The 22,154-nt window shown below is 43.2% G+C and overlaps 1 protein-coding gene across 3 annotated transcripts in view; it reads right to left on the reverse strand.

The window, feature by feature from the left end:
• Window positions 1-1,329: 1,329 nt before the first annotated feature.
• The window catches only part of LOC121447291 (serine/threonine-protein kinase PAK 1), a 100,047-nt gene continuing 79,222 nt past the window's right edge, over window positions 1,330-22,154 (reverse strand). For all 3 annotated transcript variants that reach the window (XM_041650491.1, XM_041650482.1, XM_041650473.1), the window contains exons 8-15: window positions 21,598-21,661; window positions 17,232-17,280; window positions 12,341-12,453; window positions 10,704-10,821; window positions 9,088-9,187; window positions 7,949-8,145; window positions 5,730-5,867; window positions 1,330-2,620 (exon numbers count right to left, since the gene is read on the reverse strand). In XM_041650491.1, coding sequence (XP_041506425.1) covers window positions 2,534-2,620; window positions 5,730-5,867; window positions 7,949-8,145; window positions 9,088-9,187; window positions 10,704-10,821; window positions 12,341-12,453; window positions 17,232-17,280; window positions 21,598-21,661 — 866 coding nt within the window. In that variant the 3' untranslated portion in view covers window positions 1,330-2,533. The remainder of the gene's footprint in view (window positions 2,621-5,729; window positions 5,868-7,948; window positions 8,146-9,087; window positions 9,188-10,703; window positions 10,822-12,340; window positions 12,454-17,231; window positions 17,281-21,597; window positions 21,662-22,154) is intronic.

Raw genomic sequence — 22,154 nt, forward strand, 5'->3', positions numbered from 1 at the left:
ACATTTGTAGTTTGTGAAAGTGTAGACACATATGATTTCTTTTTTTTCCTTTTTTTTTTTTATTGAGAAAAGGAAAAAAAAAGTTTCCGCCTCCTCCCAGCCTCCCATTTCCCTCCCCCTCCTCCCACCTTACTCCCCCTCCCCACACTCCTCTCCCCCTCCCTCTCCAGTCCAAAGAGCAGTCAGGGTTCACTGCCCTGTGGAAAGTCCAAGGTCCTCCCCTCTCCGTCCATATCTAGGAAGGTGAACATCCAAACTGGCTAGGCTCCCACAAAGCCAGAACATGAAGTAGGATCAAAACCCCGTGCCATTGTCCTTGGCTTCTCATCGGCCCTCATTGTTCGCCATGTTCAGAGAGTCCGGTTTTATCCCATGCTTTTTCAGTCACAGTCCAGCTGGCCTTGGTGATCCCAATAGATCAGCCCCACTGTCTCAGTGGATGGGTGCACCCCTCGTGGTCCTGACTTCCTTGCTCATCTTCTCCCTCCTTCTGTTCCTCATTGGGACCTTGGGAGCTCAGTCCAGTGCTCCAGTGTGGGTCTCTGTCTCTATCTCCATCCATCACCAGATGAAGGTTCTATGGTGATATGCAAGATATTCGTCAGTATTGCTATAGGATAGGGTCATTTCAGGTTCCCTATCCTTAGCTGCCCAAGGAACTAACTAGGGACATCGCCTTGGGCTCCTGGGAGCCACTCTAGGTTCAAGTCTCTTGCCAACCCTAAGGTGGCTCCCTTAACTAAGAATTGTGCTTCCGTGCTCCCCTATCTAACCTTCCTTTATCCCAATCATCCTGTTTCCCCAAGTCCCCCCCATCCTCCCCTTCTCACTTTTCTCTTCCTATCTCCCCTTACAACCATCCCACCCCACCCCCAAGATCCCAATTTTCTCCCCGGCAATTTTGTCTACTTCCCATAGCCAAGAGGATAACGATATGTTTTTCCTTGGGTTCAACACATATGATTTCACCCAAGCATGTCCTGGTTACCACCAGAGAGGAGGCTAGAATGAGGGAACAGCAAGATGGAGACGGTCCTAGGGTCCTAGGCGTGCTCTGTTTCTTACATGGGCACCGAAGACATGCGTGTTTACAATAATTCTTTAAACAATGCACATTTTATCGTGATTGTTTCGTTTTGGCCAAGTTCTTTAGTGTATATATCTAAACTAAAATGTTTTTAGAAAGAAAAGACAAATGGGAGTCTATGACTGCAAAGGGGTATCCTATCTGCAACTGACTTCCAAAGGGTTCATGAGAAATTGGTATTATTTCATGAGAGGTGGGGGAAGCAGAAACAGGAGAAGGGGAAAAGACAGACTCCACGTAGCGTACTTTCATTTCCTTTTATTGAAGGAAACAGAAACGTGTGCTGCTGAGGCAGGCGCACCTCTGAGCAGGACAAAGTCGTCAGCGGGGCTGACACGACAAGCCACAATGCTGGCCAAGCATCCTACCACAGTGGGAGAACCAAATCCACAAAGGAAGCGGGAGGTAGCAAATATCCCCAACACCCAGAGTAAAGCATGTCCGTTTGCAGAGAGCTTGGTCATGCATTTAAAAAGAGGGTCCCTTTATCGCTAGGAGCACAACATCTCAGATTTAGAGACCTTTTCTTTCGACCTAAATAGTGAAGCTACCAAACGATCTGAGTTTCGTCTTTCAGCTCCCTATCCCAGGTAGAAACGGAGGCTGAGACCTTGAAATAGCGCACGGGCCTAGCTCGACAGGTGCTGAAGCCCGGCCATATGCTAAAAGTAGCTGCGCTGTCCCTCTGCTTTCTTGCACTGTCTCGCTCGACTTGTGCTCTAGGAAATCTCTCGATGCTATAAATAAGATTCATAACAGAATGCAGGCAGCGGCCTAGGGGATGCAGGGAATCAAAAGCTGCTACAGAGCTAAGACCACTTCACTAGAAATAGCACAGGGGATACTACTGCGCCAAGGTTCTCCCGAACAGCTGCTAGAAGCACACACAAAGAAAAAGACGGTAGCTCTCCCATGTCGGGGTGGGCTGCACCAATGTCACGGTTCACATCCCTGGCAGAACATCAGGCCCCACGGCATTTCCAAAGCTGTTACGGTTTTCCAATACAACGAGGTGTTTGGGCAATTTGGTCACAGAAAGAAGGCGCTAAAGAAATTTCGACTGATCGCAAATTGATAATGCTATCAAACCATAAATTTATACAGCCAAGAACTGATTGTGAGGGGTGAGGAATGGGATGGTTGAGATTTCTGTTTCGTAGAAACAGGTTTATTCAGGTAAACCCCTGCTCATAAGTCACCTCCCGCACGCCCACGAATTGGAAGGGAAGTCCTGTTTAGAAATGGCCATTGCTGGATTAGCTGGTCACCCAGCTGCAGTTCTCTTCAGTGCAACACACACGGTGTCCAAGGTCGAAGTCACGAGAGCACTAGATCAGGAAATGGGAGAAGCGAGGCAAGGGGGGGGAGGACACGAGGGTCGGAGTTCCTGAAACGAGTGTTTCTTTCCTAGAAGGCTTGGCACGATGATGCTGGGGTGGACGTGGTTCAGTGGCTGTTCTTGGTGGCCTCCTTGGCTGCAGCAATCAGGGGGGTGAGGCTCGAGAGGGGCTTGGCAATCTTCAGAAACTGGTGCTAGGAGAAGAAAGAGCAGAGAGAGTCTGATTATTTACCATTCTCACTCAGCAGCCATTTGAAGAGAGCAAGGACAGCCATGTCAGATCGTCCTCAAACTGAAGGAAGAAAACATATTTTACTCTGTATGTGTGTGTGGACGTCAAAGGACAACTCTCAGGAATCAATTCTTTTCACAATTACAGGAACAGGGGAAGGGATCTCAGGTTGTCAGACTTGGCAGCAGGTACCAGGATACCCAGTAAGCTATCTCACTGACTAAGCATACAAATTTACTTATAATAGTTAATGCCTGCAAAAAAAAAAAACTATACAGAATATTAACACAGTAATTGACACACTGAAAGCAAGATGAATCCATAGACCTCTTTTTTTTTTTGTTTTTTGTTTTTGTTTTGTGAGACAGGGTTGTCTCTGTGTAACAGCCCTGGCTGTCCTGGACTGTAATCTATAGATCACGCTGGCCTCAAACTCACAGTGATCTGCCCGCCTCTGCTGGGATCAAAAGTGTAAACCACCTCGCCTGGCTCTATACCATAGACATTTTGAGTGAAAGAAGACAAAAGTTCATTTCGTATGATTTTGTTTGTTCCTAAGTAAAACTAAACTATTGCAATACAGAGTAACTATTATTTCTGGGAAAGACACTGAGGGTTAGTCCTAACATGACAACCTTAGCCTTCAGCTGGGAATACAAGCATGCACCACATAGGACTCTTTGTCAAAGCCTTGACTCCAGCAAGGCTAAGTGTTCAGTAAGAATTTCAATAGTTTGGTGCTTTCCAAAATTACTTTCACTGAAACAGACTTTGAGTCATACTTTTATTTAAAAAGAGAAAATATCCTATGAAAATGTTACAGAAAACAATTCTTTATGTAACCACTTACCTAAAACGGTGGGTTGTTTATGTTTTGTTTTCTACAATTATCTTGAGGATGCAGACTGTTTCTTCCATTTGATAATAAATATCAGAGCTACGTTTCCTTTTCTGAGCAAATGTGATGTTTATAATTATTGAACATTATCTGGCTCTTCTAACATGTTTATAATAACTTTAGTATTATTATATATGTGTACAGACACACAGAGACTTTACGTATACATTCATTGCTGGAGGTTGATTCAACTTATTGGGGCAGATACAGGAGTTATAGGGGAACTGAGAACCAGAATGATCTGGGCTGAAGCCTAAAGCTACGGCTCCCATACTGGGGTTCTATATGTTTCTGTCTCATCCTATATATTTCTGTCTGTATGTATATTTTCACAGGAGAAACAGGTGTGAAACTTCATGACTGAGGATCCTGAAAAGTCTAGGTTGTGAATATTTACCAGATAACACTGATGTTAAGGAGCTACGGATGAAGTCCTATTTTTCTAAGTCTTCTGAAGAAAGAAAGCAGCGCCCTCCAATACTCAACTAGGAAGCCTCCATTTACTTCTCTCAACAAAATAAACTAGGTAAGCCCTATAAACCTTCCAGCTGACATGTTCTGAGTCTATAGAAGCAATGACCAAGAGCATATACACTTGGGAGACAGACAGACATACTGAAACACTGTATCTGTTTGTCAACGGTATAATCACACAAAAGTTATTACATGTAAATTTCCTCACTTGCAAAAATGGGAATAACCAATCCTCTAACTCACAGGGTTGCCGTACAGAATGTACCTGCTGTACCAGGAAGAAACTCTAGAGGGCGCTTTCAAGGGCTACAATTGGGTACCTAATTAAGAATGTTTCCAATGACCACAGACTTAGTACAGAGTTGATACATTTCCCAAGGCCTATGGCTTCCAGCACACAAGTCACATGAAAGGCAAAAAGGACTCTACATTGTACCATGTGTTGAAGGAGCCTTTTAATCCCAAGGGATCTAACGACTTATACTTGGCAGAACCCAGATCCCATACCTAACAGACCAGTGCTCCAAACAGTAGCCTCAATCACAAACAGATGTTAGAAACGTAGATAAGTAAACATCTCTATTCAACTCTATAAATATTGTCTGAGCACTGATTCTCAGTCAGATCGCATATAAGAAGAAGCCCGGATAGTAATAAAACAGAGTTTACAGTAGAGTGGTCAAGACAGAGAGGTTCATGTGTAACGACTCCAGGGCGGGTGCTAAGGTCCTGCTGTCTGCTCTGCTGGCCACGCTCGGGTCTAGCGACACCACAGTAATGGTTAACCTGCAGACATACACTGTCACCTCCATAATGTGATACTTCCCAATAAATTCCCAGTTTGCAGTTCAGTAAAATGACCCAAAAAATCAGAAACTGTATTTTAAAAGATGCTAACTATGAATGATGTCACTTGCTAAAGGTAGTTTTTGAAACCATATGAACTAAGTTGTGACCACAGAATAAAAGTACTTTTTATAAACGGCTTGGTAAATCCAACTCTATTTCACTACACCCTTACAGAGTCTCACTCCAAACAAACAGAATATCGCTGCCACCATCTGAAGTCTGCAATGACAAGACTATAAAGACTCCAAAACTGCACTACCCCCAGACCAGCAGCTCTCAACCTGTGGGGCATGAACCCCTTGGGGGTCGCATATCAGATACCATGTATATCAGATGTTTACATTACAATTCACAACAGCAGCAAAATTACAGTTCTGAAGTAGCAACAAAACAATTTTATGGCTGGGGAATCACATACCATGAGGAACTGTATTAAAGGGTCTCAGAGTCAGGAAGATTGAGAACCACTGCCCGAGACACTGTTCCTTTGTATTGCTTAGTAAAATGTACAAAATTAGACTTCTCAGAGAGCTATTTCACAAGACACAAACTTTGATAGGCTAATTCAGGCAAAACAAGATGTCTGAAAGACACAGGAAAAACTTCAAAGGAAGCTCAGAAAGTAGACATTGAGTTGAGCCTAGAAAATGTGTAAAGTTTAAACAGACTGAGGAAGAAACTAAGGGACAGCTTTAAGCAAAGGCCCAGGGGTGACAGTCAGAGAGCTAGAAGTACAAAGTGAGACAGCAGGAGGGCAGCCTACGGGAAGCAACCTCAAAGACGAAAACGAGACACAAAGGCTGGGCTGGCGCTCTTCCCATCGGGCGTCTAGCTACAGAAGGACCGTTACCTGCAGCAGCTCTTTAGCCGAACCTCTCTTCTCCACATCCATCTCAAGACAGCGGTTCAGAAAGTCCCGGAAAATAGCGGACAGCTTCTCTGGGTTCTGAAGCTCTGGGGTGCCATTGGTGGCAATGAGGTACAAGGCCTGGTGATACAAATGAAGAACCATGTTTTTCTCACTGAGGCTCGCTCTCTCGGTCTCGAGACATGTCTTCTCAAAGTATGGCGAGCTGCGGGATGCTCCAGGACAGGAGAAGATACTAAAGGATCAAGTCTAACATCTCAAGGCCATGTGGCCATGTATACGTAGCTAATATATAACTTCATTGCTAATAAAACAATACTTCATATTCACAAAAATAAAGAATGCGTCTGGAAAGCACTTTGTAAGCTCTGAGGTGTTACAAGTCCAAGGGTTTATTCTTTTTTCTTGATTACAGATATAAACAGTTTATTAGTCACTCAGCATGGTAAGTTAAACAGCTCTTTAGTAGCTGACCCAAATCAGTGTTGACCCCTTCGGTGAACTCAGTCACCCAAGAGGACTATAAAAAGGGCATGTTTGGTTAGACAGCAACTGTTCTGCAGCTTCCCTGCCCCTGACATGAAGCCACTCTTGAAAAGGGAAGAAAAACATAGTAATGAGTTTTATAAGTACTCTTTGATTACAAGGTTCTCTCTCTCTCTCTCTCTCAAATGGCCATTTTCTCCTCAGCACTAACTCACCGCCATTAACAAGCCTGCAGCTTTCAGCCTGACCCTCTCAACTCTCCGCAAGATCTCGTTCCATTTCTCATATAAGAAGAGAAAAATATTTATAAATGCCATCTCAATTTCTCCTTTTCTGCTCTTATGGGTTTGTTCAAGTTAGGTGTCTGTCCCTATCCCTCTACAAACAGGCCATGAAGGCCTTGCAGGAGGAAGTCCGTCCGTCACTGGAGGCAGAACCTGCGGGCTTGCCTTACTCGCAGTTGGCTCTCCCTGGCTCAGGTGTGGTTCCAGACGGACATTCTCAGTATCCTGCTCCTGCTGCCATTCCTGCCACTCGCCCTATCATGAACTCTCACCCCCTGGATCCGTGAGCACAGACAAACCCTTTTCTGTTCTAAGTGGCCTTGGTCCCAGGGACAGCAAAGTTACTAAGGCAAAGGGGAATCGACTTCCTCAGCAATTCGGGCTATTCCAATTCACCTCGTCAAGATGCTTTCAAGATGCTTTCCGAGTCTACTTCTCCCCTGCATCCCTACCAGGGCCATCCAAGCCACAACTCTGTCTGGACCATTCTATCGGTCTCTCACCGATTTCTAAAGAAGCAACCAGCATGACTCACTGCCAGCACAAACTGTATCCTGTTCTATTAGCTAGCGGGAAGCCCTTTCCAGTGTGATAAACCAAGCTCTCACATCGCCACAAGTCTTAGCAGCCAGCCTTCTCTTACCCCTGACTCTAGCTACTAGTCTACTTTCTCCTCACTCCTTTCAGGGAAATAGCCTCTTTGAACGTGGGGCTCAACAAGCAAAAAATCAAATCTAATTCTCGATACTTGGTAAATCTTGCATAAGACTAAATCTTCTTCATGTTTCTGCTGAAATAATAAGAGAAAACTTCCCTCTTAGTAAAACCTTCCTCATCACGTTTTCAATCATTCTTATTCTACATTTTCAACAGCAGTTACCACCTGTTACTATATAGTAATTTGGTATTATTATCAGAACAGTATCTTGTATATATTATCAACCCTTATTTCTTCCCCTAACCATACAAGAGCTAAGATTGAGCTCTAAAAGTAAGCTATATCCCCAGACCCTTTTATATTTTATATTCAATAGTATCTAGTCTTTGGGCTTACATGTGTGTGACATCTGTTTATTCAGTGTGTGCACATGTCTATGCGGCACATGTGGACCACACGGTGCATGTGTGGGGACCAGAGGAAAAGCTGTAATAACTGGTTCTCTCTTCTTACCTCTTAGGTCCCAGGGATTAAACTCAAATCGTCAGGCTTGGCAGCAGGAACATTAATTCACTGAGTCATCTCACAGACCCCTTTGGTTTTGTTTTTTGAGACAAGTTGGCCTCAAACTGGCATCTTATCTCAGTCTTGTGAGTCTAAGATTATAAGAATGTATTACTACGCCCAAGTATACAGAGAGAAGAGCCTGAATCCAACTTTCTGGGATTAGAGACAGAAGCCCAAATACTTTGAAAGAAGATGGGAACACTCACTCTCAAAGGGTTTTCGTTGAGGTACGGGGGCTCCCCCTCAATCATTTCAATTGCCATGATACCCAGGGACCAGATGTCAACCTTGGGTCCATAGGCCTTGCGCGTCACAACTTCAGGTGCCATCCAGTAAGGGGTTCCCACCATGGTGCTCCTCTTGCTCTGCTCTGGAGTTATCTGTGCACAGAATCCAAAGTCAGCTAGAAACAGGGAGAGGAGAGACACACTTAGGAGAGTCCGTCAGTAGGAGCTGTGCTCCCTGCAGTCCGTCTCACCACTAGTCCCCTCCTCGTTCAGCCATGAAGAGAAGCAGGAGGAACACACAGGACAACATCTCTAGCCTCCCGCCTTCTCAAACCAAATGGTCAAAGTCCAGTAGGATATTTTGGCCTTAAATGCTTAGCCCTTTATACATAAAAAAAACATTTCTACACTTCAGAATCTTGCAATTAATTAACCTCTTATCTTCTGGACATAAGTCACCGAATTAAGCACCAATACTGGGCTAGATCCCTACTTTCAGCCCCTCACTCTAGCCGTCTACCCCCTTAGGACACAGTTTGCCGAGGTAACTGGCTTCACACCTTTGTACAAAATGCCATTCCTTCTCACGACACTGACACTACACGCTTATTTAAACTGGCCGCACCTTGACAGTGAAGGCTGTCTTCCCTGTACCTCTAAAAGGACTGCCACGTAACAGACATTCAGCAAATGGCTCCCGAATAAATAACTGAATGAGTGAGTTACATAAATCCATTACAGGTCTCTCGGGGACTGAGGATTCCTAGAAGGTTGGTAAATGTATTTCAGATCCTATCCGAGAACCACAGAAGTCGGCATTCGGGGGGGGGGGGGGGGGGGACGTGTTTTAATGTAAAAGAGTTGGAAAATAGCAAAAAGACACTGTATGATATTACAGAGGAATACAGATATCCCATAACACCTTATAAAATAACAAGGTTTCTCTGGCGAATGTCGTGGCTACTGTTATTTAATTAGCCACCCGAGCCACGGTCCTACACGGAGAGAAGCATCATCCTTCCTGAGAGCCACACCCTGTACGGAGAGAAGCGTCATCCTTCCTGAGAGCCACACCCTGCACGGAGAGAAGCATCATCCTTCCTGAGAGCCATACTCACTTAACTTGACGGAGCCGTCCATCCCCAGCAGAATGTTGTCACTCTTGATGTCTCTGTGAATGACTTGGTTCGAATGTAGGAACTCCAAAGCTTGTAGACACTGTTGCATTAGTGTGTGCAGAATAAAGAAACACATAATTAGAAGACTAACAATAATCTAACCTCCTCATTGTAAGATAAAGGAAGCAAGGCCTCCAGGAAGAAACGGACTTGCCCCACATAGAGGCAGAGCTGGCTATATAACCACGTCTTCTGTCTCCTAACTAAGAAGTCTTTTAAAACTCTGTGGGGCAGGGTAGGGGAGGCTGAAGTGATGGCTCCGGGGCCTCCTTGGGTGCCACGTACATGTGCATGTAACCCTCCACCCCAAACACACACACAATTTAAATTTTAATTTAAAACTGCATACTGCTTTCATCTTACAATTTTGCTTTAATCAGAAGTGTTCTATCAATACATTTCCACGTCTAGGAAAGGTGACGCATAGAAGTGACGTTCACAGACAATCTTACTTTGAGAAAGAAGTCTGTACTACTGGGCCACACTGAATTTGACATCCTAGTTCTATATAGAGATAGATAGTTACAAATCATTCACAAATATAGATTTATTTTTTCAGTGCTGAGAAGTAAAACCATGGCCTCATAAATGCCAAGTACACACTCTCTCACTTACCCACACTGCCAGCACAAATAGACTTTTAAGGCTCAGGAATGATTACAACCAGTAAAAGATATGAGAAAGATCTTTTTAAAAAGAAAGAAAGAAAGAAAGAAAGAAAGAAAGGGGGAAAGAGAAGAAAAGGAAAAAAAAACAAAACAAAGCAAAACACCAGCTTCTTCAACATCCTGTTTACTCCCGTTAGCATCCTTCTCAGGATGCTGGGAAGGTGAAAATGTGCCTATCCTCTGCGGACAATGCTTCTCGTGGAAACCTGGAAAGCTGATGACAGCATCACAGGCCCTGAGATGTCTAACTGCAGTGAGGAAGAAGGAGAATATCTATTTATGCTTTTCCTTTTCCTGCTTCTTTTGTCTGGAGTTATGATTGCTTATTGGTTTGCTTGAGACAGGGTCTCTTGTATCCCAAACTGGCCCGGAACTTGCCATGCAACCAAAGATGATCTCCCCGCCTCCACCTCCCCAGGGCTGGGATTACAGGCATATGTCACCACATCAGGCTTTCTGCCTGCAGTAAATTTATCCTATAACTTTGCTGGCTTGCCTCTACATGTCACTCAAATGCATATTCCAATCAAGGGAGAAACCTTCTCTGACTACCTATCTGAAAGATGCCACTACCTTCTTACCAGGAGTTATTTCCTTCACCATACACAAAGCAGGGAGGCATGGAAAAAGTGGTTCAAAGGTATGTCATTTGAATAGCTATAATTACAGATTCAAAGTATGAATGACTGTTTTAGTATAGACTTCCGGGTACTTTCTAATTTTTCTACCATGGTCAGAACAGTTAGCTTAAGAAAAAAATGATTATAGAAATTATGAAATACAACCATAAAACATAAATGATAAATGCCAGAACTAACTTCTGTTTCCACAGAGCCCAGACTGAAGCCTCTTTTGGATGTGAACTCACATGGATGGAGGAGGCCTTACCTCCCGGCACACAGCTGCTATCTGGCCCTCATCCATACAGGTTTCCGTCACCACATCAGTTAAAGAGCCTCCAGCCAGGTACTCCATGACAACCCACAGCTCATCGCCCACAAGGTAACTGCAGGAAAGCGAATGCAGGGCGAGAAGGAACGGTTAGAACACAGGAAGCCATTGCAGGGGGTTTCAGAACCGAGGGGTGAGGGTACAAGGGAAACCATCTCAGGCAGCTCTGGAAGGGTTTAGGGTTTCCTACTCTGGGAAAAAACAAAAAAACCCAAAATTTGGAGGACAGAATCATCAATTTTAAAACAGTTGGGGAATACACCTAGAAAAGACAAAACATACGTGGTCTATGAAGTCCCAAACACTAAAACTAAGAACACAAGGCTAAAATATAAAATCACATTTCTCTGCAATACCAGAGGCTACCTCCTAAAACTAAAAATACCAGCATTATTCCCACACCTGTAAAAGCAAACAGGCAACACGCACACACGTGAAAAGGATGGGATTTGGAAGCCACATTACCATGAAAACGGAGGGCCACAGGGCCTCCTTGGGAGTTCTAGACTGAGATCCACAAGGCAGACTGGGTCTAGTTCCTACCTGCTGACAATGACTTCTGAGTTTGAGGATTCTGGTTGTGGTGTGGTAGCCTGGACGTTATAAATTGACCCGAGTTAGAACTGAATCTGACTCAGAGATCAGGTCTCCCAGACCCATTACGTGACAAACAGAAAGGTAACTCAGCCCATCTGGCAGACACGAGAGGAAGCTGCTGCTGTGTGTTAACCTGCCATGACATGCTGGAGAAAAGCACGTGTTGTCTTAAGGTGTGAGATCGATCCTGGGAACGGGTCTTAAGTGGTAGAGGGGAGACCTGAAAGGTTTTAAGACTTATCTCAAACAAAGGTAAGATTCTAATTCTGTTCTGCTGTAATTTCTTCTGGGGATGCTGGGAACCAAACACAGGGCCTCATATGTGCTGGTCAAGCATTCTATCACAGAGTTGCACCCCAACCCAACAGCCATGTTTGTAAGGTAATAAAGAATAAATAGGGCAAGTTAAAAATGGCAGTGCATGCCTTAATCCAAGTAGTCTGGAGGCAGAAGCTGGTAAGCTACATGTTCTGTATTCTCAGCTTAATGCTAGTTTATATGGGGGGGGGGGGGGATAAATTTCAGTTGACCACAAATTTACTAGTAGCTAACAACAGGCATGGGGGGGGGGCACAAACAGATGCACTTTTATTGAGTTTAGAAAAACAAAGAGAACCATTTTTTCATGGTGGTCAGATTTCAAAACAACACCAGACTGGATTGAGCACCATGTTGTAAGAGTGTATAGACAACAAGGAGTTTTCAAGAAGGTGAGTGGGATGAAGAAATGCTTGGGATACAGGAGGAAATAAAGACATCAGGCAGGCGGACTGAAGAGGCAGCCTTCCCTAAAGCAGAAGGCACAGCTGTTATAAGCTGTGGGGCGGTGGGTTAACCATCACCCAGGATTTTCTAGCAAAGAGCTCAGGACAGAAAATACTTAAACGGAAGCAGCTCTGAGTGCTGGCTTCATTTTCTTCTCTAACACAGCTGTCTTAAAGGCCTGAAACTTCTCACAGGACCCACCCACTCCATACCTGTCCAGGTAGTTCACAATATTTGGGTTTTTGTTTTCCCTCATGACCAGGATCTCATTAATAATCAGCTCTTTCTTCGGCTGCTGCTGAAGATTCATCTGTTTGATGGCGACCTGAAAGAACAGCACATTCGATGCGTACCAAGGGTCACACAGCATTTACTAAGCACACATTCAGCGCCAGACCTTAAGTTCTAAGTTTATCATCTAAACAATGACGAGGAAGACATGGCCTTAGCCTTAAAGCAACTCATAAGTTATCAATGTTAACTTCTCTCAGCTGGTAGCATTTAACACCAGTTCAAACAAATGTTCTCAGGGGGAACTACAAACTTACTGAAATTAAAAAAAAAAAAAATGTCTTCATAAGCCACTGTGCTATTCTGACATACATCAAAATTTGATACCTCAATTTTTAAAAAATACTTTAAAAAAATCACTCAGTAGGGTTGTTACTACCTATATCCCAACACCCATGAGGCTGAGATAGAATTGTACATGGGTGACCAGCCTGGCTTCATAGTTTAACTGTCTGAGGCATGTACACACACATACATGTAAAAGGCACTTTGTCTCAATTTATCCTGCTAACAGACTGGTCTACAGACCCCATGCACACCGGTCTTCCCATCTAAAAGCAAAATGGCTCTTGCTTGCCTAGACGTGTTCCTCGGTTCGACATTCAAGTTCCTCACCGTGACTTCCCACTGTACTACATGCTCCATGTTCTCCCTGCCTTCGCTGAAGCTCACCTCTCTCTGGAACAGACGCCTCACTTTTACACACTCAGAAGCGTGGTCCGATGGCAAAGGAAACTTCATTCCCAAACTATTGTGTGTGTTTCCCCCTTTTAGGAAAGTCCTGTAAGATCATATTATTCCTGCCAATTTATGTATGTCTCTGTGTGTGTGTGTGTGTGTGTGTGTACACGCATGAATGTACCTAGACATTTCAGAGCTTAATTAAAAACTCAAAACCCCAGTGTCAAGCACAGGGCTCAACAAATAAAGCTGGTGCTTAGAGAGAGAGAAGCAGTAAGTCAGTAAGTTCTTTGTTTACACGAGTGCGCGTACACACAGACACAAACACACACAGACACCACTACACCCCACAGGGTTACACTGTTTGCTAAATATTTTTCCCCTAGAGATAGTCTTCTCTCTTTTCCTTGCTCGGCAGACAAGAATATGACATCCAACAGAACCACTTTCTAGAAGCAGCAATAAGATTGAAGGATGCAGGTTGGAGTACTGGCTCAGGGGTTAAGATGGCTGAAGACCTGGTTCAATTCCCAGCAGCCATATGGCAGCTCTTAACTATCTAGCTCCAGTTTCAAGTGAGCCGATGTCTTTTTCTGAGCTCCTTGGGCACCAGGTACACAGACATACATGCAGGGCAAACACCTATACACACAAAAATAAGTAAAATTTTTTAAAAAATGAAGATGCAGAGATTTTGAAGATATATTCTTCTGAAGAGGCTCAGTTAATGATTATAAATAAAAAATAATTCTTACGGGCCATCAAGATGGATCAGTGGACCAAGGTTCTTGCAGCCAAACTTGGCAACCTAAGTTTGATTCCTGTGACCCACATGACAGAAGGAAAGAACAGACCCCTTCAAGCTCTCCTATGACCTCCTCCCACAGCTATCACGGTCATGGGCATGCCGTCCCCTCTGACCTCCTCATGGCTATCACGGTCATGGGCATGCCGTCCCCTCTCCTACACACACACACACACACACACACACACACACACACACACACACTTTCTCTCTCTTACACACACACAAGAATAATAAAAATCTTTAAAAATGTTTATTTAAGCATCTGACCTCTTCCATTTCTAGCACTGATGAACTGTTTGGAAAGGGGTTTCCCAGCAGGTCAGGCCTTAGGGCCCACAGCATCTTTCTGTAACAGCCGAGGAGTACCTTTTCCTACTGGCTGAAAAGGGACACATTAATCGGCTGTACATATTAAGTAAGCCTTTATGACTAGGACGGGGGCCTTTAGAGTCCCTTTGGCGCTCCTTAGGCCGCCCTGGAGGATGAGCGAGTGCTTGCAAACCTCCCTGTGGTCATGAGAGGCAGCAGCAAGGGAGAAGGCAAACAGAGGCTAGGGCAGGATACCAAGAACCCCTTATGCCACCTCTACTGGGCTCGAGGGCTCTGCCTACAGGCCTTGACCGAATAAAACCCTGTCCATCTAGGACCGGCAATACCACTCCTATAAAAGAAGAAAACTGGACTTGACCTAAGAGATCTAAGCTTTAGGTGTGACAGTCAATTTCCGAATTTGACTAACTGCTGGTTTTATGAACCTAAATCTCTTTATAAATGTACTGAAAATAATAACCACAATTCTACTTTGATTTCTATTTTGAGTCAAAATATATTTTGAGTACAGAAAAAATAAACATGTCATTCACTTGTAAGTCAAAGATTTAAGTAATAAAGGCAGCCAGCAATGAATCTGATCAGCACCTGGCACAGAACAGCGAGAATGAGGACCATGCTTCCTGCTGTGCTTATCAAAGCCAAACCCAACACCGCTTCGAAGGAACACGCTGCATTTTCAGGTGCAGACCCAAAGCCAAGGCACGTAAGAAAACCGCCTAGCATCATGATCGCAGCTCTCAGATCAGTACAATTCCTAAAGCACCTCCATCGTTCCTGCTATTAAACACATTACCTTTAAAATTAAGCTTGAAAAGTGATTGATCTCTAACGGGAAGATTTCCCAGCACTCAGTGCTATCCATCTATATGGGTCGGACAGGAACTCCCCTCTTTGAGCTGGAGAACACCCTGGCCTCACACAGATTTAGACTCCCCTGGGCAGGAAGCAAGGCCGTCCTGATCACACTGCGTTAGCCACGCTAATGGATTTGTTTCCATTCATAGCTTTTTTACCACGAGACAAGCGCACAGCAGAGTCAAGTTTCTCTTTCCTGTGGTCCCACTCTCACACTGCCATCTCCAGGGCTTCAACCATCACCTGTCTGTCTTCCTTCAACGGTTACAAGGCCCAAGAGACCAGGAACATGGTAGGTGAAGTCCCTAACACCTACCCTTAGCTCTGCTATGACGCTGCAGCCCAAAGCACACAAGACTTAATTCTAACTCAGACCCTGATCATCTGGGCAGAAAAAGGTCAAACAGTTCACCCAAGCTAACAGAAATAACTTTAGGCAAGCTCCCATGTCTTTAACTTCTCCACTGATTCTTTTATTTTATAATTTATTTATTTTGATTTTATGTGCATTGCTGTTTTGCCTGTGTGTATATCTGTGAGGGTGCTGGATCCCCTGGAACTGGAGTTACAAACAGTTGTGAGCTGCCATGTGGGTGCTGAGAATTGAACCCAGGTCCTCGGGAAAAGCAGACAGTGCTCTTAACTGCTGAGCTATCTCTCTAGCCACCTCAATTAATTCTTAACTATAATAAGGATTTTAATTATTTTTTAAGATTTTTGTTTTGTTTTCGAGAGAGGGCTTCTCTGTTGTATATCCCTGGCTATCCTGGAACTCACTCTGTAAACCAGGCTGGCCTCAAACTCACAGAGATCTGCATGCCTCTACATCCCTGAGTGCTGGGATTAAAGGCGTGTGCCACCACCGTTGAGCTAAGATCTCATTTTTAATTATGAGTGTTATGTTTGTATCTGTGTATGGGTTTGTGTACATGAGTGTAGTGCTTGCTGAGGCCAGAAGAGGGTGTTGGATCCCCTAGAGATGGAGGTGCAGGCTGTTGCAAGTCACCCAACTGAGGGGCAAACAGCCAGTGTTCTTAACTGCTGAGCCATCTCTCCAGCTCCCATATTGGTGATCTTGAAAATTGACTCACTCTCACACAACATCAGTATTTGACTTTTACACTTCTAAAAAGTTAACAAGAAGCCAAGAAAACAAGAGTACAAGATTTTGATGACCAGAATTTCAAAAACATACAAGTAGATCCGGGCAGCCTCTCTCAGAGAAACATAACTGAGAGGTTCTTCTCTCAGTTTCTGAGTTTCAATACTCCTTTAACTAAACATTTCTCCCAGGTGATACTAACTGTGACCCACCTGCCAGCATTCCTGTGCTGTAGCCAGCCAGGGGCAGTCTACAAGGAGCCTCCAATTACTTGTTATCCGCTTCATGGCTTCCTTTTGCTGATCTTGGGTCAGAGGGCTTTAGCAATAAGGCCAGTGTTCTCATGGCTTAATAAAATAAGGACCAAGAGGTACCTCCAAATAAATGAGGGCCCCAAAGTCCAGTGGGACCTGGAGCAGAACTGAAAGTTACTAGATTAGAAGCTGACAGCCATGGGTTTAAATCTCCTCTACCTAGGCAGTTCAGTAAGATCTCAGGCAGGATCTACATCTGCTATACTTACACCTCTGACTTTATTCTTTCTCCTTGTACAGTACTGCACACCTGGAAGCTGCCTTCACCTTCTACCGCTGAGTTAGACCAAGTCACTGCTAACTATTTCTCAGGTCTACGTACTCCTATGACATCATCTTTCACAACAGTCTCCTGGCTTACACGGTCCGTTCTTCCTCCTCTCACCTGCTCTCCACACTTGATCTTTGGAAGACTTTGCAAAAATTTTAAGTCTCATATTAGTCTACTATTTGAGCCTAGCATGGTACAGAAAGAAGCTAGAAATCTCCCATTGAGGAAAGAAAAGAAAGACAAGAAAGAAAGGAAAGACGGAAGGAAGGAAGGAAGGAAGGAAGGAAGGAGGGAGAAAGGGAGGGAGGGAGGGACGAACGAACAACGAAAGGAAGGAAGGAAGGAAGGAAGGAAGGTGAAAAGAGGGGGGCAGGGAGGGAAGGGTAAGATTAATTCCACATTAAAACCAAACACCGCAGAAGCCCAACAGTTGGTGGTGAATACTCACCTCCTGTCCTGTGGCTACATCCATCGCAGTGTACACCGTGCCCGAAGCACTGAAGAAAAGATAAAGAGAGGGAGGAAAATAAACAGAGTGTTCAGCGATGCAGGATTTGTCTATGCAGCCTGACACACAACCTGGAAATACACTAACAAAAGCAGCGAAGGTAAATCCTCCTTTGCAATGCCCACTCTCACATCTGAAAGGCAGTGTGTGGCCGTGAAGAAGGGAGGCCTCACCCAATCGAGAACTCCTACTGTTTGGTCTCAAGCGACGTCTGACTCTGAGCTTTACCTGTACACGTACGTAGGAGTTAGTGAAGCAGTGGACCAAGAGTTCAGACATTCATTTCCTACACCTGCTTGCCTCCTCTTCTCTTCTACCTTTGAGGACTCGCTTTCATTTCTTACACCTTCGACTGGGAGCGAGGGGTGGGAAATGGAGACTGAGGAGCAGGTCAGAATGAGGTGGGGAAATGGCTTATACATATTTATTAAAATCTGGACTTTCAGAGTATCAGTGTTCTCTTTACTGACCTGGATGCAGCTTACACTCATGCATTCACTTTTTGAAAATTCCCTGAGTAATATGCTTATGTATGCTACCTTCTCTTAAATTTTACATTAAAAACTACAACTATGGCCTGTTTGGGTAGTGTCTGCCTTTAATCCTGTAACTCAGTAAGCCAAGGGAGGAAGAGGGGCAAGACCCTAAAAAAAGTGGTAGGGCACAGCTAGCTGCAAGAATCAATATTCAGCTTTTAAGATTCTATTCCACAGCTAATCTTTAAAAAGTGTAACTGATTTTTAAAAACTATGAAAACTTGGTCAACCCACACTGAATAGCCTAAAATAGTTCTGCAGCATCCTTCTCTTCCGCATTAAAGGATACTTTAAAATCACTTTTCAACCGTAACTGATCAAAAGAGTTTCATTTCCTACGGTTTAAATGAAATGCATTTTTTTAAATATATGTATTTTAATATTTATTTATTTATTATGTATACAATATTCTGTCTGTGTGTATGTCTGCAGGCCAGAAGAGGGCACCAGACCCCATTACAGATGGTTGTGAGCCACCATGTGGTTGCTGGGAATTGAACTCAGGACCTTTGGAAGAGCAGACAATGCTCTTAACCTTTGAGCCATCTCTCCAGCCCCATGAAATGCATTTTTAGTTTTTTTCAAAAATAAAACAATACTGCATATACTTTTCCAAACATATGTACTTCTAGAAAATCTGAGATTATTTCCACCTCATCCTCAAAGTAAGACTCGCTCCAAAGCATGCAAATATGTAGGTATTTATTAGACACACTCAAAGAAAGAGATGGGGTAAGTGGAAGAGATGGGTGGAAATAATGCTATATAACACTATCTATAGGGAACAATTAAAACCTTCATCTTATGCCTAAAATCGCGAATCCTATATATGTCTAGACAATTTGTGTTCTATACACACCATTATGTATACCATATGTCACGTATATATGGTGCAATTTGCAGACATTTTTAAATTCTGGTCTTTTATAAGATGTTCCCAGCAAATCCAGAAGTTATGCGTCCCACAAAAGTCAGGTTAATTCAAGAGGAAAAGACGGCTGGAAAATGCCTGCAGCTGGAAACTATGGTCCCCACAGCCTCACCACCGCTCCTTGGCAGCCGAGCCACAGGCATGTCAAGGGAAATTACACGATCTGGCTATCATCTGAGGTCTGGAAGGCTCCCTGGTAGCTATTCCTTTACCGCTGGCCAGCTTTGCCAGAGAGCTTTAGTCACAGAATGTGTATCTATCTTCCTGGCCCTAGCCCTCTGCACTCCTGCCAATTTATACCGTTCTTTTTTAAAAAAAAAAAAAAAATCTTAAATATTTACCTGTCTAAGTATTTTGCCTACATGTACATTTGTGCACTGTGTGTGTGCCTGGTCCCTGGGAAGGCAGAAGTGTGAATGGGATTCTTGCAACTGGAATTACGGATGTTTGTAAGGAACATGTGGGGGACAGGAGACGAACCTACTCTCAACCACTGAGTTATCTCTCCAGTACGATATAGACACCATCCTAAAACGCAAACACAGTCGCGTCTCAGAGACTAAACATTTGGGATTTTATCTTCTGTGTGTACAAAGTTTTAGAAAGCTACATGGGCAGACCAGGTAGGGCATGATTTCTATCACAGATACAAGACCAGACGGCTTAACAGTCTCCAGGTCTTAGAAATTATAACAGTACCAAACCAACACATCCAACTGGTGGGGCACTGTTTAAATTATGGAATACAATGTTAACAAAAGTGCTTAATAAATATTTCATTCTTGCCTAGCCCTGGCAGACCTGTGAGATAAAGCAGAAAAATCTTTCACAGATGTTGTACAGCTATTTTTCTTACTGATTTTTTATTAAGCTCTACATTTTTCTCTGCTCCCCTCTCTGTCTCTCCCCTCCCCCTTCAACCCTCCCCCAAGATCCTTATGCTCCCAGTTTACTCAGGAGATCTTGTCTTTTTCTGTTTCCCATGTAGATTAAATCTGTTTGTCTCTCTTAGGGTCTTCATTGTTGTCTAAGTTCTCTGGGATTGTGCTTTGGAGGCTGGCTTTCTTTGCTTTATGTTTAAAACCCACCTATGAGTGAGAACATGTGATAATTGTCTTTCTGTGTCTGGGTTGTACATCTATTTTTTTTAAATATTTATTTATTATGTATACAATATTCTGTCTGTGTGTCTGCCTGCAGGCCAGAAGAGGGCGCCAGATCTCATTACAAATGGTTGTGAGCCACCATGTGGTTGCTGGGAATTGAACTCAGGACCTTTGGAAGAGCAGGCAATACTCTTAACCTCTGAGCCATCTCTCCAGCCCAACATCTATTTTTTTAAAAGGCATGTTTTAGAGGAGAAACATCCTTAATCCACAATCCTCCAAATTTACAGATAAAGAAGCTCAAACCCAGAGGAATCCAACTAGCTGCAATTTGCCCATGAGCCCTTTTTGCTACATTCTTAAATAACTCAATTTAATTACCTAAAAACAAAAATGCTATCTTCACTATTGAGGCAAAGAAAATAATTTCTTCTCAATATGCAAGCTATATTCTACCAGTTTGGACTCTAGTGGAAAAGACTTGGATCAGGAAAAATGACATCTGCTCAGACAAAAGTTGATTTGAGGATCAAATTAAAACTCAATGTAAGTAACAGATATAGATTATAAAATGCTATGCAAAAGATCACCCATCCCCATATTTTACAACTCATTAACACATTTTCAGAAATTTGTTAGCCTAAGAAAATTAAGGCAAAAAAATTTCAATTATTAACAATGTGTTCTTCTACTGAGAGCTGAGTATGAGCTGAACTTAATTTTTTCAGTTTCTTTTAAATTTCACGGGGTTTTTTGGGCATATTCATAGAAACTCATTATATTCACTCTACATTTCATATAGAGGTACATTTACCTAAGTTTTTCTGCATTAAGTTTTAATTGTACAATCTGATTTTTAGGTTTGTATATGACCTATGTTCACTACTAAGCTTGTTGCAGCATTCCCTCTTTCAAATCTTTTTTTAAAAAAACTGATGTTTTGCCATAGGTGATGGATCCCCTGGAACTGGAGTTACAGACATTTGTGAACTGTCATGTGGGTGCTGGGAATTGAACCTGGGTCCTCTGGAAGAGCAGTCAGTGCTCTTAACCACTGAGCCATCTCTCCAGTCCCAACATTCCCTCTTTCTTTGTCCCACTTGACCTCCTTCCAGTCAAAGAGAGACTTCTACACTATAATTCTTCTGCCTTTCTATCTCTAGCTGACTTGAGATCCTTGAGGACAGAGACTGCCAGATTCATAGCCAATTCACACTCCTCAACACACAACAAAAACTCAGCTAAGATGTGCTGAGTTCATTACTGATAGGACAGAATATGGGTTGTAGAGATGAACCTGGAGAATAAGTCATGAATTCTGTCATCCACCTAGGAAAAATAGGTCCCATCCCATTACTAGAAAGTCTACATATCTGAATCTTAAATTTCATATTAGTGATGGCAGGTTTCAGTACTAAGGCAAACAGAGCTAATATGGAAAATCATTTATAGTTCGGGAAGCTGGTTTCATTTATGCTTAAAAAAACAGGTCTCATTTTCTCTTGCTGCAGGGCTACTTCAGCATGGCCAGATCATAACACATCTCTCATATAAAGCACAATTCTGAAAAATTTGGAAGTCAATCTAATGTAACAAATAGGTAAAAAAAAAAAAAAGTAAAAAAGAAGAACAAGGTTGATGAGAGACAAAAAAAAAAAAAACCCAAGTAAATTCATATAAGCCAGTACATACAATCTTAAGTCATTTCTCCGAGGAAACAACGCCCTACTAACCCTTGTCCAATCTTCTCAAACCGTGTGTACTTCTTCTTAGGATCGCCCACACTCACTATGCTCCCTTTGAAAGAAACAGAAACCATAAATCATTTTGTTCCAGATCAAGATTCACAAGAGATCCCACGATCCTCTTAAACCCCTAAGTTGACAAGTTTTACAGAACTGTGCCAAGTTCCCCCAAAGCATCCAAACCAGACCATTAACTTCCCCCCAGTAAGTCCAAACCAGAAATTGTTTACCCCCGGCCCTTTTTGTTTTTGTTTGTTTGGTTTTTTGAGACAGGGTTTCTCTGTGTAACAGCCCTGGCTGTCCTGGAACTCTCTTTGTAGACCAGGCTGGTCTCGAACTCACAGAGATCCGTTTGGCTGTGCCTGAGTGCTGGGATTAAAGGCGTGCACCACTATCACCTGGCTACAACTAAAAGTCTTATATCTTTGATCGTGTTTATTCACAGTATTTTATTCCATTTCTAAACCTCTAAGAGCCACTCATTCACTTTAAATTAACTCATTAAACATTTACTCGTTTGTTACGTTTACCAGACTCTATGCTGA

This window comes from Microtus oregoni, unplaced genomic scaffold (assembly GCF_018167655.1).
Source record: "Microtus oregoni isolate MIOR12 unplaced genomic scaffold, Mior012 000000F_ref0000247, whole genome shotgun sequence".
Classification (NCBI taxonomy): Eukaryota; Metazoa; Chordata; class Mammalia; order Rodentia; family Cricetidae; genus Microtus; species Microtus oregoni.